A 22,624-nucleotide genomic window follows, 5' to 3' on the forward strand; every position below is an offset into this window, starting at 1 on the left:
AACCCTGCCATGCAAAGGGGGGGTGGGGGGTGAAGGGTAAAGGACAGAACCCTACCCCACAGGTCCTGGTTGGCACCTTCGCCAGGCTGCCTTTGGCTCAAACTCAAACAAACCCCCCTGGTGCTCACCAGACGCCCAAGAGCAAGGGGGAAGAGGCAGCGGGGAGGGGGGGCAGGCTTTCATTCACAGCGTGGAAGAGGCGTTCTCCTCCTCTTTGTTTTAGAGAACATCATCAGGGGATAAAGCAAAACAAACCTCCTGCCTTTCCAATGCATGTGATGCGACAGGCCTCAAAGCACACACACACACACACACAGAGAGAGAGAGAGACTCGCACCCAAAGCATACAATTGCGAACAGGAGCCTTGGCAGCTGCTCAGTCCAGTCCCAGCTTCTTCCTTCAGCCCCCGAGGGCTCAGAGGTTTCACTTGGAAGAGCCAGTCCCTTTTCTCTCTCAAAAGGTTTCACCTCCCTGCTCGACAATATTGAGGGTCCAGATGTTGTCATCCAGCATTGGATGCCCCCGTTAAATGGGATTTGGAAACTGTACTTCTGTTAATGCAGCCTAAAATACCATTTGGCTTTTTTCTAGCCACATCCAGTGTTGGCCCATATTTAGCTTATGATCTACAACAATTCCAAGCTCCTTCTCGCTCGTACTTTTGCTGAGCCAGGTACCCCCCCCCCCCATCTTGTAACTGTGCAACTGGTTTCTTTTTTCCGAGGTGTAGTCCTTTGCACTTATCCCTGTTGAATTTCATTCTGTTGCTTTCAGCCCGGTGCTCCATCCTATCAAGGTTATTTTGAATTTTGTTTCTGTTTTCTGGGTATTTGCTATTCTGCCCAATTTTCTGTCATCTGCAAATTTGACAAGTATTCCCTGCCCTCCCTCATCCAAGTCATTAAGCAAAATGTAGAAGAGCACCAGGCCCAGGACTGAGCCTTGGGGTACCCCACTTGTTACCTCCTCCCAGATGGAGAAGGAACCATTAATCATCACCCTCTGAGTACAATTCTACTGCCAATTGTGCATAATCTGGACACTTGATCTGGGAGACTATACTTCTGCTAATGTAGCTTAAAACAGCACTTGTCTTTGCTGCAGCCACATCACACAGTTGGCTCAAGGGGCACCTTGTCAAAGGCTTTGCTGAAGTCAAGATGTATTATGTCTACAGCATTCCGACTGTCTACCAGGGAGGTGACCTGATCCAAAAATTAGATAGGATACATCTGGCAGGATTTGTTCTTGACAAATCCATGTTGGCTTCTAGTTATTGCTGCATTATTTTCTAGGTGCTTGCAGGGTGACCTCTTTATAATGTGTTCCAGAATTTTCCCTGGAATTGATGTCAGGCTGGCCAGTCTGTCGTTCCCTAGTACTCCCTTTTTGCCCTTTTCCAAGACAGGGACAGTCTTAGCCCTCCTCCAATCCTCTGGCCCTCCACTCAGGAAGATGATGGAGTGTGGTTCTGCAATCTCTTCGACCAGTTCCTTCCATATCCTTGGATGCAGTTCATCCAGTTCTGGAGATCTTGTTCGAGGTAATAAAGCATCCCTTGACTATTTGTTCATCGGTCTCCAGCTGCAATCCTGCCCCTTCCCTTTGTACTTCACATTTGCCAGGAGGGATCATAGATCATTTCTGATAATGAAGCTCAGAACATTAACTTCTGTGCCATTGGCCAGAATCCTGTTCCATTTTGGCACACATGCCCGGGACCCTCGGCAGCTGCTGCCACCAGGAGCCAACCAGCCGCACACATTCCAGCCACGTAACTGTCGCACAGCACCCTGGCCCTTGTCTTGCCTATCAAACGGAGTGTGTTTGCCCCATGAGGAGACTGACTAGGAGGCGGGAAAAGTCCTGAAAGGCTTCGTCTTTGCCTGGGGGGGGGGATCTCAGTGGACCTTGGTGAATCATCCTCTAAAACGGACTTTCTGGGGAGGAAAGGGCTGCTGTCGCCCTGCCTTTACTTGCAAGGTGACCTCCGGAGAGCCTGCCGTCTCTGTTTCCAGAAGGAGAGCCAACAGAAGGCAAGGAGGCAGACTTTGAAAGATTTAAAGACTTTTATTCAGAAACCACGACCGCCACTCCGTCCGCCTGCTCCCACGTCCACCCCGCAGCCGTAGTGGCAGCAGCAGCGGCAGCAAAAGAGCCGCCCTCCCAGCAGGGGCACCCTGGTCAGACGCCTGCAGTTCACAGCTTATACATCCGCTTCTGCTCCGCTGACGGCTGTGCGGAAGAGCCACGGGGACGGTTGGCGGTTTTGGCCCCAGCCAAGAAGCTGGGGCTGATCAAGGTCTGCAAGGTCTGCAAGACCTGTGGGGCAGAACCCTCCTGGGGCCCTCCGCCCGGGGCTGGGGGGACAGGGTCGCAGAGAGAGGTGATGGAGTGGGCTCTCCGGGCGGGCCGCTCGGATCGGCCTCGCCTCTCTGCCGACGGTGCGTCGGCTGCCAGGGCCTGCAGCCGGTACTGGATCTCCAGCAGCCCCTGGATCTCTTTGGGGCTCCAGCTGGCCAGGAGGAGGTCCGCGCTTTGGAACTGCTGCAGGAGGGCCAGGACGGGAAGGGCCACCGCGTGCTCTCGGGAGGTCCTGGACCCAGTCAGGCTCCTCCAGGTCGTCACTGGGACCCCCGTCTCCGGGGCGGGGCTGGGTCGCTGCCCAGAGGAGTTCCGAGACGGGCTGCCGGCCATGTTCTGCACCAGGTGCTTGATGATCTGGTGGAGGAGGCTCTTGACGGCTGCGGAGGCCAGCTGCCCGGCCTCTCCTCGGAAGGCCGCCTGGCTTCCTTCCTTGCTGGGCTCGTGGCCACCGGCAGCCAGGTTCTGGGGCCCAGGCTTTGGAGACCAGCCTCTGGGAGAAGGCAGGCGCTCTCTGACCCAGCCGGGCTTCTCATCACCGTCCAAGGGGGCCTGGGGGCCACCTGAGGAACTGGACCACAGCGGGGTCCTCGTCCGTTTGGCAACGGCTTTCTCCCCCAGCCCAGGCATCCCTGTGAGAGAATCGGGCAGGGCCCCATTGTTGTCCCCGCTGGGCGCCCTTCCCGGGCATCTGAGGGCCTGGGGTGGGCATCGGATGATTTCTCGCACCGCCGCCGGGTTCTTGGCGAGCTCGACCACCAGCTTCACACCTTCGGGAGAGCTGAAGAAATGGCTGATCTCGGGGGCCCTCTGCATCACCTGGCGCACCTGGGGGTTGTCGGTGACCAGCTCCTTCATCAGGCCAGGGCGTGAGAGCTTGCTCTGAATGAAAGGGTCCTCCAGCAGCTGGAGCATCACCTCCGGGTTGGACATGAGCTGGCTCTGGAACTCCCCAAAGTTGGTCGTGTTGAGGCCCAGGCTGGCCGTCAGCTCCCGGAGCCGGTCGCGGGCAAAAGTGCCGTCCCGGGGAAACGTCTGTTCCGAGCCGGCAGGAGCGGCAGAGGCCTGCTGGGGCCGAGCGTCCCGTGGAGGCCGGATGACCACGTGGACGGTGGCGTCCCTGTCCAGATGGAGCCCGTGCTGGCTGAGGGTCCGGCGGTCCTTCAAGATCCTTCCAGCATACACCAGCTCCACTTGGTCTGGAGAAGAGGAGGAGGAGGAGGAGGAGAAATGGCGGGCGACGTGTTCCTTGAGCTCTCGGACTGAGGTGTCCTTGTGAAGCAGAAACTCTTCTTTCTGCCAGGGGCTCTTCACCAGGATCCGGACCACCTGAGGCTCGGAGGGGGCTCCCAGGTCAACTCCTGGGATCCTCCGGCTTTCCACCATGATGCAGGCCAAGCAGCTTCTTTCTTTGGCGAGGGGGGACCCCAACGGCCCTCCGATGAGAGTTGGCAGAGGCAGGCTGCTCCCTCGCTGTCCCTACGGCCCAGTCGGTCCAGCCTTAAGCGGCCCTGGTTGCCCTACGCCGTCCCCTCAGGAGCCCTGTGGGCTTCCTCTCCTCACCACCCCCTCGCCACCGCCTCCTGATACAGAATCCCTGGTTTGTGACGTCACTGCCGAGGTCACAGCGCCAGCTGCCTTTGCAGCATCCCACTCCATCTGGTCCCCCCCCGCCCCAGCCTAATGGGGGTGGGTCCCATGTGGTAGAAGAGGAAGAACTCAGCAAGCCAATGGGGTTGGGGGGAGCTGCGGGGTGGTGGTGGTGGTGGTGGTGGTCCCCCCCATCAGAGGGCCTTGGATCTCCTTCGCATGTTACTCAGCAGCCCATGAGCCTGGCTTTGCCCCTCGATGGGTGGCCCTCTTTTGTCGCGTAGCCCTCCCACCAGGTGGACGTCTGAGAGGATCCAGATCTTTCCCCTTCTGGGGCGCTCAGAGGCCTTCTGCAAAGCCCCGTCCACACCCCAACGTCAAAAACGCACCCACCTTCCTGCCCTTGTGTGTCGAGGTGCGGCTCAAGCCTCTCCCTCACCCGAAGGCCTCTCCGTGGGAAAGACCCCAGTGCTCAGGGCCAGTCTTTGTGCTTTGAGTAGTTCGGCGCACGCACGCATGTGCGCACGCGCGCACACACACGTGCGCATGCGCATACACACACACGTGCGCGCGCACACACACACACACGTGTGTCACTTCCATCCACCCTGGCCCATAAACATCTCATAGTTCTGCAGATGCTAAATCGGCCAGCTGGTTGCACCTCTGGGGTCCAGGTGACGGGGGTTGCTGGGGCTTGGGCAGCACCCAGAAATATGACTGCTTGACTCACACCCGCCCTCGTCTTGGAGAGGCAAAACGATGCCAGCCAGACGGGCCCCTGCCAGGGTGGAAGTGACCCAGCCGCAGGCGGCAGGAGACCCGAGGCAGCCTGCCCTCAGACGCACCCTGGGTCAGGCCGCCTATGGCGTGCAGGCAGAATAAGCCATCTGGCCGCACCAACTCTGAACCCTGGTAGATCCCCCTGCCAGTCCCAAGAAGGCAGAAGAGCCCAATCCACCCAGCAGGCCTTCACAGAGCTGGAGGGAGAGTTGGGCCCCTGGCGTCGTTCACGTACGAGCAACAGAAATGTCAGCCTGGAGACCCGGCTAGCCCATGTGCCCCAACGTCTGCTCACCCCTGAGGGGTTCTGCTTCCTTGGGGTTCCCGTCAGAAGAAGGGCTTCACCCCCACAGGCAGCCACCCATCAAGGCTCTGGGAGAGCAAGGCAGCCGGGCATTCATTTAAAGCAGCAGGTTCTCCTCGTCTGCAAAAACACGTGGAGGACTCGCTCCCGGATCTGCTTCGTTCTGACGCCGTAGACGATGGGGTTGAGGGCGGGGGGCATGATCACGTAGAGGTTGGCCAGCAGGATGTGGATGCAGCTGGGGATGTTCTGGCCAAAGCGGTGGGTGAGGAAGGAGAAGAAGGCTGGCGCGTAGAAGAGCAGGATGACGCAGAGGTGGGAGCCACAAGTGCGCAGGGCCTTGAGGCGGGCTTCCGTGGACGGCAGCCGGAAGATGGCCCGGAGGATCATGGCGTAGGAGAAAGCGATCAGCACGATGTCTATGCCTGAGGAGAGGAGGTTTGTGGTGAAGCCATACCAGATGTTGACCGTGATGTCCGCGCACGCCAGCCGGGCGATGCCCATGTGCTCGCAGTAGGTGTGGGGCATGGTGCTGTGGCCACAGTAGGGGAGCCTCTTGAGCAGGAAGATGGGTGGGAGCATGATGCAGAGCCCCCGTGCAACGGCTGCCACCACCACCTTCCCGATCACCGAGGGAGTCAGGATGGTCATGTAGCGCAGAGGGTCACAAACGGCAACGTACCGGTCAAACGCCATGGCCAGCAGGATGGTTGACTCTGCAATGAAGCTGAAGTGGGTGAAGAACATCTGGGCGATGCAGCCATCAAAGGAGATCCTCCTGGAACCAAACCAGAAGATGGACAGCATTTTGGGCACCGTAGCTGTGGACAGGATGAGATCGGCTACCGACAGCATGGCCAGGAAGAGACACATGGGTTGGTGGAGGCTGCGGTCTGTCAGGATGAGAAGCAAGAGGAAGGAGTTCCCAAGGAGCGCAATCACGTACATCACGCAAAAGGGGACGGAAATCCAGATGTGCGATTCTTCCATGCCTGGGATGCCCGTCAGGACAAACGTGATGGGATCAAAGCTGCTTTGGTTCAAAGCTGTCATGATGGGAAGACTGATTATCTCAATCAGAGTCTGCTACTCCTGAAGAAGAAGAAAAAGAGAGGGGGGGGAGAGAAAAGAAACCATGAAAATGGAGCCCCCTGGAATGGTCCCAGGCAACCCCTCTGCTGGGATAAGAGAAACCACCTCTGGCTTTGACCATCCCTTGTGGGGGGGGGCAACACAAGTGGAAGAAGGCAAAGTGGCCTGTGGGGGACCGAGGTTGCAGGATCTTCCCTCTGGTCCCCTGTGGTTTCAGCTTCAGTTCTGTGGCCTCCACCCAGCCCTCGACTGCAGCTGAGCCTGCCTCCTTCCCTCCCTCCAATAAGAAGACCAAAGAGGGGTCAGCCTGGGCACAGACCAAGGTCAGGCTCACTCACAACCTCCTGCGCACTGTGGCCCCAGCGAGTACCCCAAGCGGCCCCAAATGCAAGCCATTTCCCTGCCTGATCACCCCCTCCGACCTTGTTTCCTACCACCATGCCCAAAGTAAGGTAAAGGTAAGGTTCCTCTTGACATTTGGTCCAGTTGTGTCCAACTCTAGGGCTCAGTGCTCATCCCCGTTTCTAATCCGTAGAGCCAGTGTTTGTCCATAGACAGTTTCTGTGGTCACATGGCCAGCGCGACTAGACACAGAACGCCATGACCTTCCCACTGAGGTGGTACCTATTTATCTACCCGTATTTGCATGCTTTCGAACTGCTAGGTTGGCAGGAGCTGGGACAAAGTGATGGGAGCTCACTCCATCGCGTGGATTCAATCTTCCCATGGCTGGTCTTCCAACCGTGCAGCACAGAGGCTTCGGCAGTTTAACCCGCAGCGCCACCCACGTCCCTATGTGCCCAAAGAGGACACCGAGAGGACAAGCCAAACAGGAGCCAAGCATCTGATGTGGTAAGCATCAACAGCTGCAGCAAGCGGCGAAAGGGGGTATGCAATGCCAGGCTGCCTCGCTCGGAGACCAGCGTCCCTCTAGACCAAGGGAAGAGAGGGCACCACCCTGCCTTGGCCTTCCTCCGACCACCCCTGGACTCCTCGGCCAGTTCTGGGCAGCGGCGTATCCATGCAGGTGGAGGAAAGCGAGGAGGGAGAGGAGAGACAAGCCCGTGGTCCCTCCAAGCGTGTCTGAGCACAGCCTTGCCGACTTTCCCTCTAAACGGGGGCCTCACCGCTGGGCCTCCGATTGTCCTGCCTTTTCCCGGACCTGGAGATGTTGCCTCCCCCTTTCTTTCTCCACCCCACCCCACCCTTTTTGGAGGGGAGGACTTTCCCCAAGCAAAAAGGCTGGCCAGCAGGCACCAGCATCCGGCTAGCAGCTGCCTCATAACCATGGGGGGAAATTCCTCTCTACCCCAGCCGCTTGGGGGGGGGGCACAGACCCTCCCCGGTTCTTCTTTGCCCCCCCTGACACCAGGGGGCTGCAGCTTCCCCCCCACCTGAGGCCCCTGACGCCTCCTGCCCCCCCCCCCGGAAAGGTCGCCTCCAAGGGCGTCTCCTTGCGGGAGAGAAGGTAGGAGGTCGTCCCCAGGGACTCCTGGCGAAGGCAGAGCTGAACTCCGTTTAAAAATGATTAACGAAAGAAGGAATGGGGCGCCCCAGGCGGTCCTCAGCGCACGTCCCGGAAACGTGTCGCAGGTGCAGGTCCTGAGCTCCCGGGTTACGGAGGAGAAACGCACAGAAGAAAACCCACCAGGAGCACCATCAGCCCGGCCAGCAGGTGGAGGGGGGAGTTGGGGGGAGACCTCAGGCAGTAGCGCCCCCCAACACACACACACCCCACCCTGGAGGCCAAGCCTGCTTTCTGGGGGAAGCCCCCAGATGGCCAGCCACCTCTCGGGCCGGGAAAGCACCGTTCGCGGTCGTATCGCGCATCCTGCATTGGGCCCCAGGGCTGTACCACTGGGTGGTCCCCACGTGAATGCAAGGGGCTCCAAAGTGCAGTGCGGGGTCCCTGGTGTGAACGGGGGGTGGCATGGCAGTGGCCTTTTCTTGGACAGAGGCCGCCTGGGGGATTCCGTTTGGGATCTGAGTCGATAAAGGTAACGTTGCGCTTCAAGTCCTTGTTTAAGGGCTTCCCGAGAGCAGCAAAAAGGTTTTGATGCCTAGAGGTCTCTGTCTTTCTCCCGGCCCTTCTTTCTGTCCCCTCAGCTCCTTCCACGGGAGGGTGGAGGACTTTTCTCCTAGATGCCGCCCCCCAAATTCAGCAGACCGGGAGTCTCCATAAGTCAAGAAGACGCAAAGGGTTTGTTGGGCTGCGCCCAGCCGCCCACGCTGGCTGCCGGCCATCCCAATCCAGGAAGGCTAGGCGGTCAGGCGGCGGCGGCGGCGGCGGCGCGGGGGGGGGGTCTTTCTGTGCTCTCCCCGTCTCCAAGCTGGAGGGAGCGAGCGAGCCAGCGGGCTAGCGGGATTTGAGCCCCACGCCCACCCCGGACTTTTCCCAGCCAGAAGAACAAGGGAGATCTTCCCTGTGTGTCAGAGAAATCACCACTCGGAACGGGGTGGGGGGCACTTTGCCTGGGGGAGGAAAGAGAGGGGAGAGAGTTCTCTTGTGACTCAACATACACCCATTAAAAAGTTCCATTACAGGCATGTCCTCGTGCGGCGGGGCTAGGGAAGCGCCCAACCGTTTCAAGAACTTTTAAAAGTGCCATTTAAAGATGGTTGTTTGTGGGTTTTTCGGGCTCTTTGGCGATATTCTGAAGGTTGTTCTTCCTAACGTTTCGCCATGCCGGCCACAGAGACTAGCGAAACCTTAGGAAGAACAACCTTCAGAACACGGCCAAAGAGCCCACCCACAAACAACCATCTTTGTATTCTTCTTATTTCTTGGCTGCAGTTTGCCTTTGGATTAAAGAATCATGAAATCATGGAATTAAAAAGTCTTTCACCATTTCAGTTGTATAGCTCTTCTGTAGTGATGATTTTAGTCGACTTCATGTTCAGGTACAGTCCTGCTTTGGCACTTTCTTCTTTCACTTTCACTGTCTAAACTGAGAGGGACTCCCAGGGGCGCGGAAGTTCGGGGACCCAGGAGAAGGATCTCCGCTGAGCCAGCTCCCCAGGCCCAGTTCAATGTTTATGATGGTGGTTGTGGGTTTTTCGGGCTCTTTGGCCGTGTTCTGAAGGCTGTTCTTCCTGACGATTCGCCAGCCTCTGCGGCCGGCATCTTCTGAGGACAGGAGTAGGAACTCTGTCCATGCTCTGTTGCTGTTTGTTGGATAGTTGGATAGCATGGACAGAGTTCCTATTCCAGTCCTCAGACGATGCCCATGGCCACAGAGGCTGGCGAAACGTCAGGAAGAACAACCTTCCAGAACACGGCCAAAGAGCCCGAAAAACCCACCATCAGATCCCGCCCGTGAAAGCCTTCGAGAAGACATTGCCATTAAAAAGTTTGAAACAAGGTCCCCGGGCATTTAAAGTAGGATTTCGTGTGGAGGAAGAAGGGAGGAGATGGACTGAGCACGAAGACCCTTCTTTCTCTCCCCCCCCGCCCCCAACTTTTGCGAACTTTCTTTAATTGGGAGTTTATAAAACGAGCAAGCGAACTCACCAGCAGGTCGAACTGGGGGGGGGGGCAAGTCGCCTTCCGGTCACTTTCCAGCCTCGGGCGCAGCCTAATTGGAGTAGCCATTCATTCGTAAAAACAAACCCTCCTCCCTCTGCGTTTGTAAGAGGTGCCTGCGACTGAGAGGCACACCCTCTGTCTTGCACACAAACACACACACACACAGAGGGACAGACGGACAGACACAGAGAGACGCGGGGGGGGGGGCGCGCCTGTCTCGGCCAAGACGAGGCTTCTCGCAGCCTCTCCTGTCACCGGGGTGGTGGTGGTGGTGGTGGTGGTGGGGATGATGCTGAGGGATCGCCGCCCCGGCGGCTCTGTACCTTCCAGGCGGGCACTTAGAGGAGGTGCCGCCCGGGGCCCGACCGCAGAACGAGAGCCTTGCTCAGGATCAGGATCAGGAGGTGCCGGGCGGACCGCCTGGGAGGGCCGGGGAACACTTACCGGGCTGCTGGTAGGTGGCAGGGCTGAGGCGGCAGCTGTGGGATGCCACGAGGCGCCACCTGCTGCAGGCGAGGTCGTCCTGGGGTGTGTGTGTGTGTGTGGCGGGGCGGAGACCCCACCCGGTTCACCTGGTGCGAGAGCAGCCTCAGGGGCAAGGGCGGTCTCTGCTTGAGAGGAGGGGCAGAGGCTTTCCTCCTTGTTGGGGGGGGGGGAGAGAAAGAGCGAGCGAGCGAAGCAGGGAGGGAGGGACTTTGAGGGAACGTGAGCCCTTCCTCCTGGACCTTCCACCGGGGCTCGCTCAGAGGATGCAGGGGCCTCCAGCCCGCAACCTCCTCCACCCACCAAGGGCAACCCGGAGTGGCCAAGGAGCCTGTTAAAGGTTAACCGGCGCCGCTCGGCTCGGCTCGGCTCGGCTGAGCAGCTTCCTTCCTCCTCGCTGGCAGGCCATGGGATGGCTTCTTCCCGTCACCCTAGGAAACCTCGACCCCTTGGCCCTCTGGCGCCGCAGACCGATCCTCGGGGGCCAGCAGGGCGCCCTCAGGGCGGAGGGAAGGACGAGGCGGTCCCCACCGTCAGGGCAAAGCTCCGGCAGGTGAGGGGACCCCAAAGAGGGAGGCAGGTCCTCTTCAGGTCCACAGCGTGGAGACTTCGTGAAGGGAGAACGAGACCAATCCGTGCAAAAGCTGGAGAGGGAGGGTGACGTAGGAGGGGGAAAATATGGGCTTGGAAAAAGGAAGAAGAAAAAAAAAAGAAAGGGAAGGACGAAAGTTTGTGATGCTTTAAAGACGAATGAATAAAAGGATCTCAGCGTCCGCTCCGATGGATCAAACGCCTTGCCTTCTTCAGATACTGTACTCAAACGGTGCCCTCTGCGTATTTCTACTGTGGAGGGAATCATGGAAGTAGGCACCCTTAACTCGCGAAAGGCACTCAACCAGCCGTGGTCCGGGAGGTGGCAGATCTTGGCCACTCGGCCACCTGCGGCAGGCGAGGTCAGTTTGGCTGCCACTGATGGGCTAAGGCCGGAATTCTTCCCAGGATTTGGGGGGTGGGGGTGGCGGGCGGCAGGCTTTGTCAAAGGAGGCAACGGTTTCATACCCATCACAAAGAAACCACCCCCACCACCTCCAGCACCAGCTGTCTGAAAGGAAGGGGCCCCTCCCCTCCGTGGGCTTCAGTCCATTTGCGGGCGGGGGGGGGGGTGTTGGAAGGAGGAGGTTGCCAAGGGCAGGCCACCCTGGGAGAGCGGGCAGGAGTCGGGCTTCTCCTCCTCTTGGCTTCTTCCTAGACGCCGCCGGGAAGGATGCTGCCTCCATCCTCCAGGCTTGGCTTGGCTTGCTCGGGGGAAGGAGGGGAGAGCAGCTCACCCACCCCCATCCCCGTTTTAGAACCGCCCGGCATGAGAGGAAAGGGGGCACGTGGCAAGACAGGGAGGGGCCCGAGCTGGAAACCCCCCCCCCACGGAAGGGGGTCCACCCTTGACGGGGGAGCCCTAGGAGAGTGTCCGGGGCGGGCGCAGGGGGCTTTCTGGGGTCCTGCGAGGGGCCCCTTCCCTTGCGGGCGGGCCCCTTTGAGTTGGCCTTGAGGAGGGGCTGCCTGGGAGGGAAGGATCGGGGGGGCGACCGGAGGGGGGGCTCAGGACCCCCTGGGGACCCCTCGCCAAAGGCAAGCGCGGGAGGAGGGAGCCGGGCTCCGGGCAGACCCTGCGGGAAGGAGGAAAGGGAGGGAGGGACGGACGGACGGGAAGCCCCGGAGCAACTTCGCTCCCCGCGCCGGAGGGGCCGAAAAGGGGGTCCGCCCGGGTCCGAGCTTGCAGCGCTTTGCAAGCGGGGGGGGGTCGTGCCCGTTGGGGCTCTAACTGCCCGGCCGGTGGAGGAGCGGCTCCCCCCGGGGCGAACCACGTCCTGCGCTCAGCCCCGCCGCCCCTCCGGGGGAATCCCCATCGCCGGTCCCGCGCCGTCCCGCTCGCCCGGGACTGGCCCTGCACCTCCGCCCGCCACCGCCGGGGGCGCACGACCACTGCAGTCACCCGAAAGCTCCAGCCTTCGCGGGCGAGGGACTTCCGGCTGCGCCCGGGTTCTCCTGGGAGCTGTAGTTTCCCCGCTGCGCCTCGCCCTCGGGCTCTTCCGCCCCAGCGCGTCTTCTCGCCGTTACTCCCTCGCACCGTCCCCTGATTGGCCGAGCTCGAGCCGGCGTCGGCGCTGATTGGTCGAGCGCTCGGGGCGCCGAGTTTGAAAGCAGCGCCCGCCGCGCCTCGGAGATCCCCTTGCGCGGAGGGGGTGTTGCCGGTAACCGGGGAGGGGGGGAGGGGAGAGGGGGAGGGGGAGGGGCGAGGGCGAGGGGAACGGGGGGAGAGGAGAGGAGGAGGGGGGCAGGGCTCGAAGGCCCTAGTGCCTCTGCCCATGTGCAGAGGGCGCACCCGCCGCGCCGGTCTCCGCGCAAAGGGCGCCTCGAGGGGGAGGGGGGGAGGGGGGAGAGGGGGAGGGGAGCCCCACCACCACACACACACACACACACACACACACACACACACACACACACACACACACACACACACACACACACCCCCTCTCTCCGAGTGGGGGCCGCGGGCAGGCCGACACCGCACCGGTGCAGCAGGGCGGGTGACGGCGGCCTTGCGCCCCTCGGGCTCCTTCCCTTCAGGATCGGGCTGCGCGCCATGGCGCCTTCGCGGAGGAAAGCGTCGAGGATCGGGGCCGGCAAGGGCGCCCTGCGGAGCCAGCTCAGGGGGGAGGCCCTCCTGCGGGACTTCGACCGGGAAGGTGAGGGTCTGGGAGCCCCCCCCCCCGCCTGCCCCGTGAAGGGTGGGGGTGGGGAGGGCTTTTCTGGAGGGAGGGGGCGAAGGGGGCGCTTCCTGGAACCTTTGGGGATCGGGGCCTTCCCCGAGAGGGACCCCCAGCCTAGCCTGTCCTGGGCCAGAAAAGCAGCCCAGCAAGGGGGGGGGGAAGGAGGGAGGGAGGGAGGTTGACCGACTCACCCCCCCCAGAGAGCAATTCTGGGGGAGGGGGCTTGAGGGGATGCGCCCCCTTTCCCCAGCTGGGCTGCCCTGGGGGGTGGGGGGGCTGGTTTATCTATCCCACAGGGAAGGTGAGACCCCCCCAATCGGGATCCCCATCTCCCCCCCCCCCGTCTCCACCTGAACACCCCTCTGCTCCCCTCCCACTCTTGCCATGCCCCCCCATTTCCAAACCCACCCCTTCTGCACAGCCCTGATGCCCCCACCCCACCCCCGGCGGAGGAGGGCAGAGGCCGGCCCAGGGGAGCTGGTCCTGGGCGTCCCCCCTCTTGCCCTCCTTGCCCAGCATGAAGGGCAACCCCCGTCTCAGGGGCACTTTGGGCCCGGCTTGCCCCAAGAGCCTGAAGGAGCTCGGAAGGGACTGGGGGGGGGGAGCCTTCCTCCCTCAGGGGGGCCAAAGGGGAATCTCCCTGAGGAGGCTCAGCCAGGATCCTCCGGGGGGGGCTCTGACTAGGCATTTTTGGGGGGGGGAAGCTGTTCAGCCCACCCAGCTGCCCCCCAGCGGCCTCTGGGCATCGCTTCTAATAAGGTCACCCCTTCCTACGTCAAGCCCCACAAGGGGCGACTAATTGCAGAAATAGTGCGGAAAAGGGCGGGGGGCAGAACCCGCACCATCCTCGGGCCCGTCCGGCTTCCGTGCCAGCCGGCAGCCAGGCTCCTGCCAGGCCCAAAGGGGAGACTCTCGGCGGACACCCCCTCCAAGGGCCTGCCTGCAGAGCATTCAGGAGGGGGAGCAGGGTGTTGGGGGGGGTCAGCCAAGAGAGGGAGCCCGGTGGAGATCGTTCCCCCCTTCACGGCCTATCCCGCACATTTCCTTCTTCACTCCAGGCGGGGGGACCTCGGACGGCTCCCCGGGCCTGCCCGGCCAGCACAGGCGGGGATATCCAGCGGGGTCCTTGGCCGGGCGCTCGGCCTCTGGGGGGGGGCATCGCCTGGGCACCTCCGGCCGAGCCTCTCAGGAGCTTCCTCTTCTCCGCTTGCCTTTCAGTCAAGAAGCGGCTGGAGGAGGTCCGAGTGTCCGGCGAGAACCTCCAGAAGGAGGTCAGCAACCTCTACGACGTGGCGCTCCTCCGCCTGCCGGTGGCCGTGCGGGAGATGAACTGGCTCAGCTACCTGGGTACCCCCCCCCCTTCGGCTTCCCCTCCTCTCTGGGCTCCCCTGGAGGCGCCCCTCCTGCAGACTTTTGGGGCGCCCCTTCGGGGGGGGCGTCTGGCTAATATGTGGCTGGTGTGCTCATTGTGGAGTCCCCGAGCGGGGTCCCTGGGGCAAGGGGGGGGGACTTTCTGAGCTGCCTGGTGTCAGGCACTTCTCGCATAGCCCCCCCTCCGGCTGTCCCCTTGTGCAGAGACTTTTCGTTCAGCCTCCTCTCCCCGATGGAAAGAGGCCTTCCATCTTGTCTTCACCGGCACGCGCTGCTCTGGGGTGGCCCGATTTTCTTATTGTGCGCCGGACGAGAGTAAGAGGCTTGGACTCTTGTGAAAGGGGAGAGGTTGTCTGCTGTCTCCCCGTTGGTTCGGCCGACGGGGTTCGCATCCGGCTCCTCTCCCGTGGCTTTGCGTTGTGCCTTTTCTGATCCGGGCCCTTCGTCTCCCCAGCTCTAGGAGGAAGCGAGAAGGCCCTGGAGAAGGTCGCCTTGGTAGGTCCCCTTCCTTCCTCCCTCTCGGCTCAGGCTGCCCGGCGGGAGGGGAAGGGGGCGGCGGTCCAGCCCTTGGTGGGGGGGAGGCCGCGGCCGGACGGGGCCCGAGGGAGCCTCCCCTCGCTCTCCCACCGGAGCAGGGCCCTCCTCTCATGGGCTCTCCTTCCCTCTCGGTCCCAGGGAGGCTTGGACATTGCGGAGATCACCCAGCTGGCTTCGGCAGCCATCCAGACCCCCATCAAGACGGTCAAGAAAGGTGAGCGGGGGGCCCTGGCGGCACCTCGGGGGGAGCAACGCGTGCTTTCCCCTCCTCCTGAGGCTCTTCTTTGTCTCTCCCAGCCAAGAAGCTCAAGCAGCCGGTGGAGACCATCGAGGAAGAGCCGGAGGGGCCCATCCTGCCCGCAGGGAAGCGGTCCAGGCAGGGGAAGGAGGCGGCGACGACGGCGGCCTCAGAGCCCGACCCAGAGGCATCGCACCAGAAACTGGGCAAGGCAAGGCCTCTGTTGGGCGAAGGGGGGTGGATCGGGGGTTGCCCGCGGGCAGACGTGGCCGGCTCTGCTCCCGGTGGGTGAAGAGGCCTGGCTGAGCACCGGCTCGTCCCCCACCAGCCCCTTACCCTCCGTCAGTGGCCCCTCTGCGAAAGGAGCCCCCCTCGGCTCTCCCGGACGGGCGGGGCATCGAGGCGTCCAGGCGTTGGGGCTGAGGAGCTCCCCTCAACCCGGGCCTTTGGCCTCCGGTTGTTCCTCACCACATGGGGGTCATAGAGGGCAGCCGGAGGACTCCGGGCTGCCTCCCCTCTGGGCGCGGCCGGGTGCCCCTTGCCGAGAAGGGATGCTGCCTCTCCCGCCTGCGGAAGCGGGCAGCCAGCCGGGCAGGCTCTTTGGGCTACTTGGGGAAGGATCCAGCCAACCAAGGCAAGGCGGCCTAAGTGGGTGTGGGTGTCTTCCAGGTGAAGCGATCGAGCAGGCCGCCCCCCTCTTCGAAGAGGACCAGGCCCCCTTCCGCCAGGTCTGCCCGTCTCAGTAAAAGGTAAAGGGGGCTGGGAGGGGGGGAAAGGAGGCGCTTTGGACCCCAGTCCTTGGAGCCACTGCTTCCTGTCTGACGGGCAGACCCCCCCTCGAGAGGACTGTCCGAGCAAAAGGAAGAGAGGTTGCTGGGGGAGCCCTTCCTCGGAGAGAGAGGCCCCCCAACCTGAGTGCCAGAGGTCGGGGGGGTGCCCAGGCTGGCTGGAGGGGATGGGGATCCGGGACGCGTCCGGCCCCGGTGTGGGGCATCCAGCCCAGTCGCTGTCTGGGGGGTCTCCCGGGGGGGGCGAGCTGCCCGTGGAAAAGGCTTCTGCCCTTTGTGTTTCGGCAGGCCCAGCAAAGCCGCCTTCCTCACTCCCGCCGGCCAGGGGGGCCAGGGTCCGGCTACCACGAGGGGCACCACCCCGCTGCTCACTCCCAAGTTTGACTCCAGGTGAGCCCCATCCTCTCCCTGTGCATTCAAAGCCTGTCTGTCCCCGTTGGCGTTGGGCGGGAAGAGGTCCCAGGTTCGAGGCAGGAGCCCATCCGCCCCCCCTTGGGCCATGGCTTGGAGGATGATGGGTCCCCGGGGGCCCCCTTGCCAGCCTCAGGACCCTCCTGCGTCACTGTGGAGGGACAGGGCTCCCCGCTCTGGCCCGAGGCTGAAAGTCTCCCGGGTGGGGTGCAGGAAAGGTCCGACTCACTCACAGGGGGGTGCCCTCCTGCCTTTGTGCCCCCAGCATTTTCAAGACGCCCGGCCTGCGGGCCCCTGCGGCCCACGAGCGCGTGTTCAGCATCTCTGCCAACGGCAGCCCCTTGGCGGAGAGCCGGGAGATTTTCATCACCCTGCCCGTCGGCGGAGGAGAGGTGAGGTGGGGGGGGCAGACCCTCTGGGGCAGCCGCAGACGGGTGCCGAAAGCACCATCGGGGTTTAGTGGGAAGCGAGACCAGGCTGGGGTGGTGATGATGGCGCTGGTGGGCCCCTAATGGGTGGAGAGAGGCCAGAGGACCCTCTCCAAACGGGGTGGCAGAGCCAGCAGGCTGGGGGAAGGGGGGTCGCAGACAAGGCCTGCTTCTGGACACCCCCTCCTTGGGAAAGCCTTGTTTTTTTGCACGTGGGGCTCTGGGGGTCCCTGCGGTGAGCCAGCCGGGGGTGCTCGGGGCGTAACGGCCCCTCCTCTGCTCCCTGCCCTCCAGAGCCTCCGGGTGAGAGCCAGCCAGCTCAAGAGAGAGGACCTCCTGCGCTTGAACCTGGACACCCTTGGGAGCGTGGAGAAGCTGTCCGTAAGTCTCTGCTCGGCCACCCCGGCGGCCGTGTGGCTTTGCTCTTTGGGAAAGCTGGCCTTCCCCCTTCCCTTCCTGGCTTGGCGTGTGTGTGTGTGTCTTTTTGGCCTCATCCTTTGGAGGGGGGCGATTTGGCATCTGGGGTGGGGGCAGCAGAGAGGGACCACCTTCCTCACCAGAGAGGGACTTTCTCAGCCGAAGGGCAACCGGCTTAGAGGGGCAAGTGGCCCCAATGTTGCATTGGCCCAAGCTGGTGCCAGCCATGCCTGGGCTGTCTTTCAGGAGGGAGGGCTGGCTGCTTAGCCCTGCCTTCAGGGGCTTGGAGGGGGGAAGCTGCACAGGGGAGAAGCCCCCCCTTCCACTCCACAGTCACTTCTGGGGAGAAGGTGTGCTGCTTTCCTGAACCGGCTTTCCTCCCTCCCTCCCTCCCTCCCTCTTCCTCTCTTTCTCCAGTCTGAGCTTCTCCATCTCTGCAACAGCGTGAGGGGCCAGGGTGGCCGTGCTGGGCCCTCCCCCCTGGAGCTCCTGCCTTGAGACCCTCTTCTTGCATGGACCCCGAGGCCTCCGCGAAGCTGCCTTCAGATCGAACTGGAAGAGACAGGCAGGGGATTCCGGGGTCAGGGGATGTTTTCAAGAAGCGACGGGGGATCCGGACTGGGGCCTCTTGGCGCCTCTTTCGCTTTGGGCCTCCTTGGGCGCCTCCAAATCCTAGAACCCGCTCGGCAGGAGCGCATTGGAGGGTGGACCGTCCTCAGCGTCTCCGCTCTCTCTCTCTATGGGTGCGCCTGGAGTTCACCTCGTCTGGCTCACTGCGGTTCCTCGTATTGGTTTGCAAGACGTTCAGGCGAGGGTTCCTTGAATGGTATGGCAGCTCCCTGGGGGAGGATGGCCCGTCCTTCCACGCAGAGGGGTGGGAGGGTGGAAGGGGGCATTCCTCCAGCAGGGGGCAGCCGGGTTGCCCAGAGTGGCCGGTGGAGCTGATGTGGGCAGGAGGGATCCGCTCGTGGGGCAGAGGTGTGAAGGCCGGCCAGCAGCTTCCTGGCCAAGCTCCCGGGGGCGGGGGTCGTGTCTCTGGGCAGGTGCCGGGGCTGCTCCGGAAGCCCAAAGCCATTGCCCACCTCCAGCTGGGGGGCCCAGAGCGTCCTTAGGCGGTGTCCGCACCCGGAGCTTGGCTCCCTGGCCTTCGGGGTCCCGGTTTTTTGGACAGACCCAACCCTGAGGCTGCAGCCGTGGACAACCGCCCTGCCCTGCCCAGCCCTGCCGTTCCGGCTTCTCTTCTCGGCCAGACTCCTGCCTGCCTGCCTCGATTCTTCGGTTTGGCCCCTTCTCAATGTTTCCCTGCTCCTGCGTGTAAATATACTTGATTTGGGGGTGCTGTGTTTCACTGTGTTTCGGATATGCTATTCATTAAAAGTTGTGACGTGTTTTGTTTTTCAAAGGTGGATGTGCAGAGAAAAGTGTTGCTGCCTTTATTCCAGTTGGGAGGGGAGGAGAGAGCGTCGGCCCCATGAGAGGCGGAGGGGCCGCTGCTTCCTTTCCCGGGGAGGCCAGCGCCTCCGGGCGGGAGGGATCAACCCCTTCCCGGACCCTTTCCGTGCCTCTGTGGGGCTGAGGGCTCTGCTTTTACTGGGACCTCTGAGGCTGAGGGAGGGGCGGTTAGGTTACGGCGTGGAAGGGCCTGGAGGCTCTGGCTCGTTAGTGAAGGTTAATTTGCGCTTGCTCTGTGCCTTCTGGTCCCGTCCGGCTGATGACGGGCCTACCCATTAAGGGCCCCCGGAAAGACTTGCTCTGGGCCGCCCGGGTCCGTTCTTGCAAGATCAGGGCCCTGGCCTTCCTTCATGGAGTGGGTCCATGTCATGTTTGGCCTTCCTCTTTCCCCGCTGCCTTCCACTCTGTCTCATGTTTGAAAAGGCTAATTCCGTGATGAAAATTGATAGGTTCTTTGTTTGCATCAGCCGCTTTTGCAAAGCGTTTGCGTTGAATTAAAGAAATGTGCGGAGAAGACTTCCTGGATTGTCAGAGAAGTCCTGCGTGTCACAACTGCCTGAATGTTCTTCTGTAAGGGTGAAACTGGAAAAGAGTCGAAGAGCCAAAGCGCAAGAAATCCTGGCGGTTCTCTGGGGGAGAGGAATCGTACCTGAGGGAGGCTGCAGGGCCCACAACCCTCCCTCCCTCTCTCTTGAGGCTTTGAAGGAGCCCCTCCGTGGCTATGCGCAGGTAGCATCCATGCCGAGCAGCGTCATCTGGGCACGTGTGGAGCGCACGTCCCCTACAGCGAAGCGGCCACCTCCTGGTACTCTTGTCGGGCCGGACTCTGCTGGATGCCAAGGCGCTGTGGGGCTGTGCCACGGGTTGAGGGTTTGGCTATTGCCATCCTGCCAGGGGTGGGGTGGGGTGGGGTCCTTGGGGTGGGCGACCTGCCAGGCAGGCCTGGACTTCTGCCTGAGCTTTCTTCTCAGCCCCCGCCCTGGACGACCGCTGAGCAGCTGACACGAGGCTTGCCAGAACCTGCCGCCCCGGGTTTCCTTCCTGCCATCCAAAAGGAGATCTGGACTGCCAGGAGGGACCTGGAGGAAGAGGAGGAGGAGGAGGAGGGGACTTCGGTGTGTGTGTGTTGTGATGGTTCTGTTTTGTTTTGCATACACTCAGGACATGCTTTTAGAGACAGGTCGTGGCAAGGCAGAGGGAGCACAAGAGTGTGAAGCTCCCAATTCCCGCCGGCGGTGCAGCCGCTGCTTTCCTGGGGAGGGTTGCTTCCTGCTGCTTTCCTGGGTCCACGGGGGGGGGGGGGGGGGGAGAGGAAAGCATCTCCTCCTGCCGGCCCTTCCCTTGCCATCCAAGCCGAGAGGCCCAGGAGGACTTTGCTGGAGCTGATGGTTGGTCTGTGGGGAGAACCTCCCTGGCAGTTGAAGAAAGACTTGAGTCCTCGTCGCCCTTGAGCCTGAAGGGCCACGTCCAGCCTCTTCTGACTTGTGGCTAGAGGAGGAGGAGGTGGCAAAGGGGCCTCTGGGAGCTCCATGAAAGCGTGCTCTCTCTGCGTCACTTGACCCTCTTCCCTCACCAGACAGTTGCTTCTGTTTCGGACACAGGCAACTCCCTCCTTCCACTTCTGGCTAGGTCGCTTAAAAGTTTGCAGTCCTCCTCTCTCCCTCTTCCAAGGAAATGGCCTCCGGCACCTGCCTGGGCCAGAGGGTCTTCACCCACACCAGCTTCATAGCAGAGTCCACCATCCTGGTGGCCGTGGCCTTCGACAGGGACGTCGCTGTTTGCCACCCCCTGCGCGATGCCGCAGTGCTCACGCACGTGGCTGCAGGCGAAGGTTGGCTTGGCGGCTCTTGAGGCTCCTGACCGTTTTCCTTCTCAAGCGGCCACCCTCCTGTGGCCTGAGGGTGATGCCTCACTCCAACCGCCGAACACATGGGCATCACCCAGATGGCTTGGGGGGAGGTACAGAGTTGTGCCCCCCCTTGTCTCCCGGCATAGCCTCATTGCCTCCTCCTCCAGGCCGTGTTCAGCCACTCCTCCAAGGAGGCTCACCTCAAGGCACTTGGGACCTGCGGCTCTCACCTCAGCATCATCCTCCTGTTTTACACCCCGGCCTTCCTCTCCTCCTTTGCCCACCGCTTTGGCCAGGACCTCCCCCCATGGCGGGCTCTCCTCCTCCTCCTGGCCAACCTCTACCAGCTTCTTCCGCTGATGCTCAACCCCCTGGTCGATGCAGGGAGGACCAAAGAAATCCGGCAAAGAGGGGCCCAGGCCTTGGGGCATACCCAGGCGTGGTGCTGAGCTCCAGGTGCCCACTTTTTGAAAACAAAAGGAAACAGGGCGGCCTGACAGTGAGCATGAAGGAACACCATGACTTCTTGGCCAGCCGCAGGGAATGTGGGGCGTTCTCGTGGGCTTTGGAACACAGAGGATGCAGGAGCCCAGGCGCTTTCGAAACTGTTCCCCTTGCAGGCTCTGTTTCCCTCCCCTTCCTTCTGTAGGAGGACGGATTGCTCCCCGTGGTTTGGGTCAGTGTTTACCCCTCTGGCTCTGCATGGATGGGTTTAGAAAGGAAAATGTGGACGGGAGGAGAAATGTGGGCAAATGGTAGAAATCAAAGGGAAGGGGGGGGAGCAACTTCCTCAGGTCTGATTTCCTTCAAAGATGCAGGTCAGATATTTTATTATAACTATATGTTTATTTTTTTTAAGTGTATGTTGTAAGCCGCCTAGAATGGTCACAATTGACTAGATAGGCGGGGTATAAATTAAATAAATAAATACAGTAAATAAAACTAGAAAATATCATAGCATAACTAACTGACCCATATTTGACTTTTCACCATTGCATTATATAAATATTTATCTGTACAAACATTTACATTTTTGGAGTGATTGTTTCCTTGTATGTGAAATTTAGGCGAAACAGAAGCCTTTTAAATAGGATCATCTTGGCTGATTCCACTTTCTACTCAGAAATTGTAGCATTACAAGACAGAAGCCTGAGAGAGAGAGAGAGAACTACTTCACTATTAGTTTTAAACCCAGGCAAACACACCTCCTTCTCATCCCTGAGCCTTCGCATGTCAGCCGCCTGCGTGGAAGAGCTCAGGGAGGGGTTAAAGGTGAGTTGGGAGCCTACAGCCTGCCTGACACAGAGGTGAAGAAGGAAATCATCAAGCGGAAGGCATTTGAGGGATGGATGATTAAAGGTTCTGGAAATCAAGTCCCATAGGAAACGGCTGAGAGGTCCAAATATGTTCGGCCTGGAGAAGAGAAGACCTGAGAGGGGAGGCGGCTGCCATCTTGCCAGGTCTGAAGGGCTCTTGCTCTTCGTCTTGAAGATGAAGACAACTTGTCTCCCGGAGTTCCAGAGGGTGGGACCCCAAATGACAGATCGAAAATTGCAAGAAAGGTGTTTTGACTAACTAGGAGGAAGAGGTGTTTGAGAGAAGTTTCCTTGCAGAGCGGTGGCTCTTCACTGGAGGCCAGACGGACGCCTATCTGGGATGCTTTGGCTGGGGGTTTCCCCCCTGAGCAGTGGGGCAGGGCAGTGGTGGGGGGAGGCTGGACTCAAAGAACCCTTAGGACAACTGGCCAAAGCTGCTTGGATCCCCAGGGTGGGGTGGGGTGGGGGTGGGGGAACAACTTCTGAGAGGTTCCTCAGAAATGCCAGCCTCAGAGGACTCCAGAGGGTTTATAGTCCTCTGCCACCACTGATGCCACCCCCAGCAGCAGCTGCAATGACGGACAGACGGACAGACAGGAAGGAAGGAAGGACTGAGAAGAGTCATGGGAGTGGGGGGGCAGGGGGTGCTGTACTTAACATCCCTGCACCAGGCACCAATAAGCCTGGCCAAAGACCAGGAGACGATGTGGGGAGAGGAAAGAGGGGGCAGCTCAGAGACCACTGGAAGAGGTGGTAGGGGGAAGGCAAGCCATGGATCTCTGCTGCCCTTCCCACCCCCAACGCCACCCTCCAGCTATGGGATGGCAGGACATATTTCCAGGCAAGGAGGTGAGGAAGGAAGAGATGTGGACTGGGCACCACAGACGGGCCAAAGCAAAAGCAACC

The 22,624-nt window shown here is 61.1% G+C and overlaps 3 protein-coding genes across 4 annotated transcripts; 1 reads left to right on the forward strand and 2 right to left on the reverse strand.

Annotated features, from left to right (window-relative positions):
• Positions 1-2,057: 2,057 nt before the first annotated feature.
• LOC110078078 (ubiquilin-2-like) lies at positions 2,058-4,494 on the reverse strand. Its single transcript, XM_020791837.3, has one exon. It carries the CDS (start codon positions 3,749-3,751, stop codon positions 2,201-2,203), a length of 1,551 nt encoding a protein of 516 aa, XP_020647496.3. The 5' UTR covers positions 3,752-4,494; the 3' UTR covers positions 2,058-2,200.
• A 41-nt stretch (positions 4,495-4,535) lies between these two features.
• On the reverse strand, positions 4,536-11,393 carry LOC110078079 (olfactory receptor 52B2). Its single transcript, XM_020791838.3, has 2 exons — positions 10,105-11,393; positions 4,536-6,134 (listed from the first exon to the last, which is right to left on the reverse strand). The coding sequence occupies exon 2, from the start codon at positions 6,093-6,095 to the stop codon at positions 5,136-5,138; it is 960 nt and encodes a 319-aa protein (XP_020647497.3). The 5' UTR covers positions 6,096-6,134; positions 10,105-11,393; the 3' UTR covers positions 4,536-5,135.
• Positions 11,394-12,096: 703 nt separating this feature from the next.
• LOC110078164 (borealin) lies at positions 12,097-18,507 on the forward strand. Of its 2 annotated transcripts, none has more exons than XM_078390247.1 (11): positions 12,097-12,392; positions 12,769-12,887; positions 14,130-14,258; positions 14,737-14,777; positions 14,958-15,033; positions 15,117-15,268; positions 15,727-15,785; positions 16,134-16,235; positions 16,522-16,648; positions 16,979-17,065; positions 17,519-18,507. In XM_078390247.1, the coding sequence occupies exons 2-11, from the start codon at positions 12,785-12,787 to the stop codon at positions 17,597-17,599; spliced, it is 957 nt and encodes a 318-aa protein (XP_078246373.1). In that variant the 5' UTR covers positions 12,097-12,392; positions 12,769-12,784; the 3' UTR covers positions 17,600-18,507. The 2 variants fall into 2 exon arrangements, with proteins under 2 accessions (XP_078246373.1, XP_072849433.2); XM_072993332.2 differs by having other exon boundaries at positions 12,119-12,392; positions 15,727-15,806.
• The last annotated feature ends 4,117 nt before the right edge of the window (positions 18,508-22,624 follow it).

This window comes from Pogona vitticeps, chromosome 3 (genome assembly GCF_051106095.1).
Source record: "Pogona vitticeps strain Pit_001003342236 chromosome 3, PviZW2.1, whole genome shotgun sequence".
In the NCBI taxonomy this organism is placed as follows: Eukaryota; Metazoa; Chordata; class Lepidosauria; order Squamata; family Agamidae; genus Pogona; species Pogona vitticeps.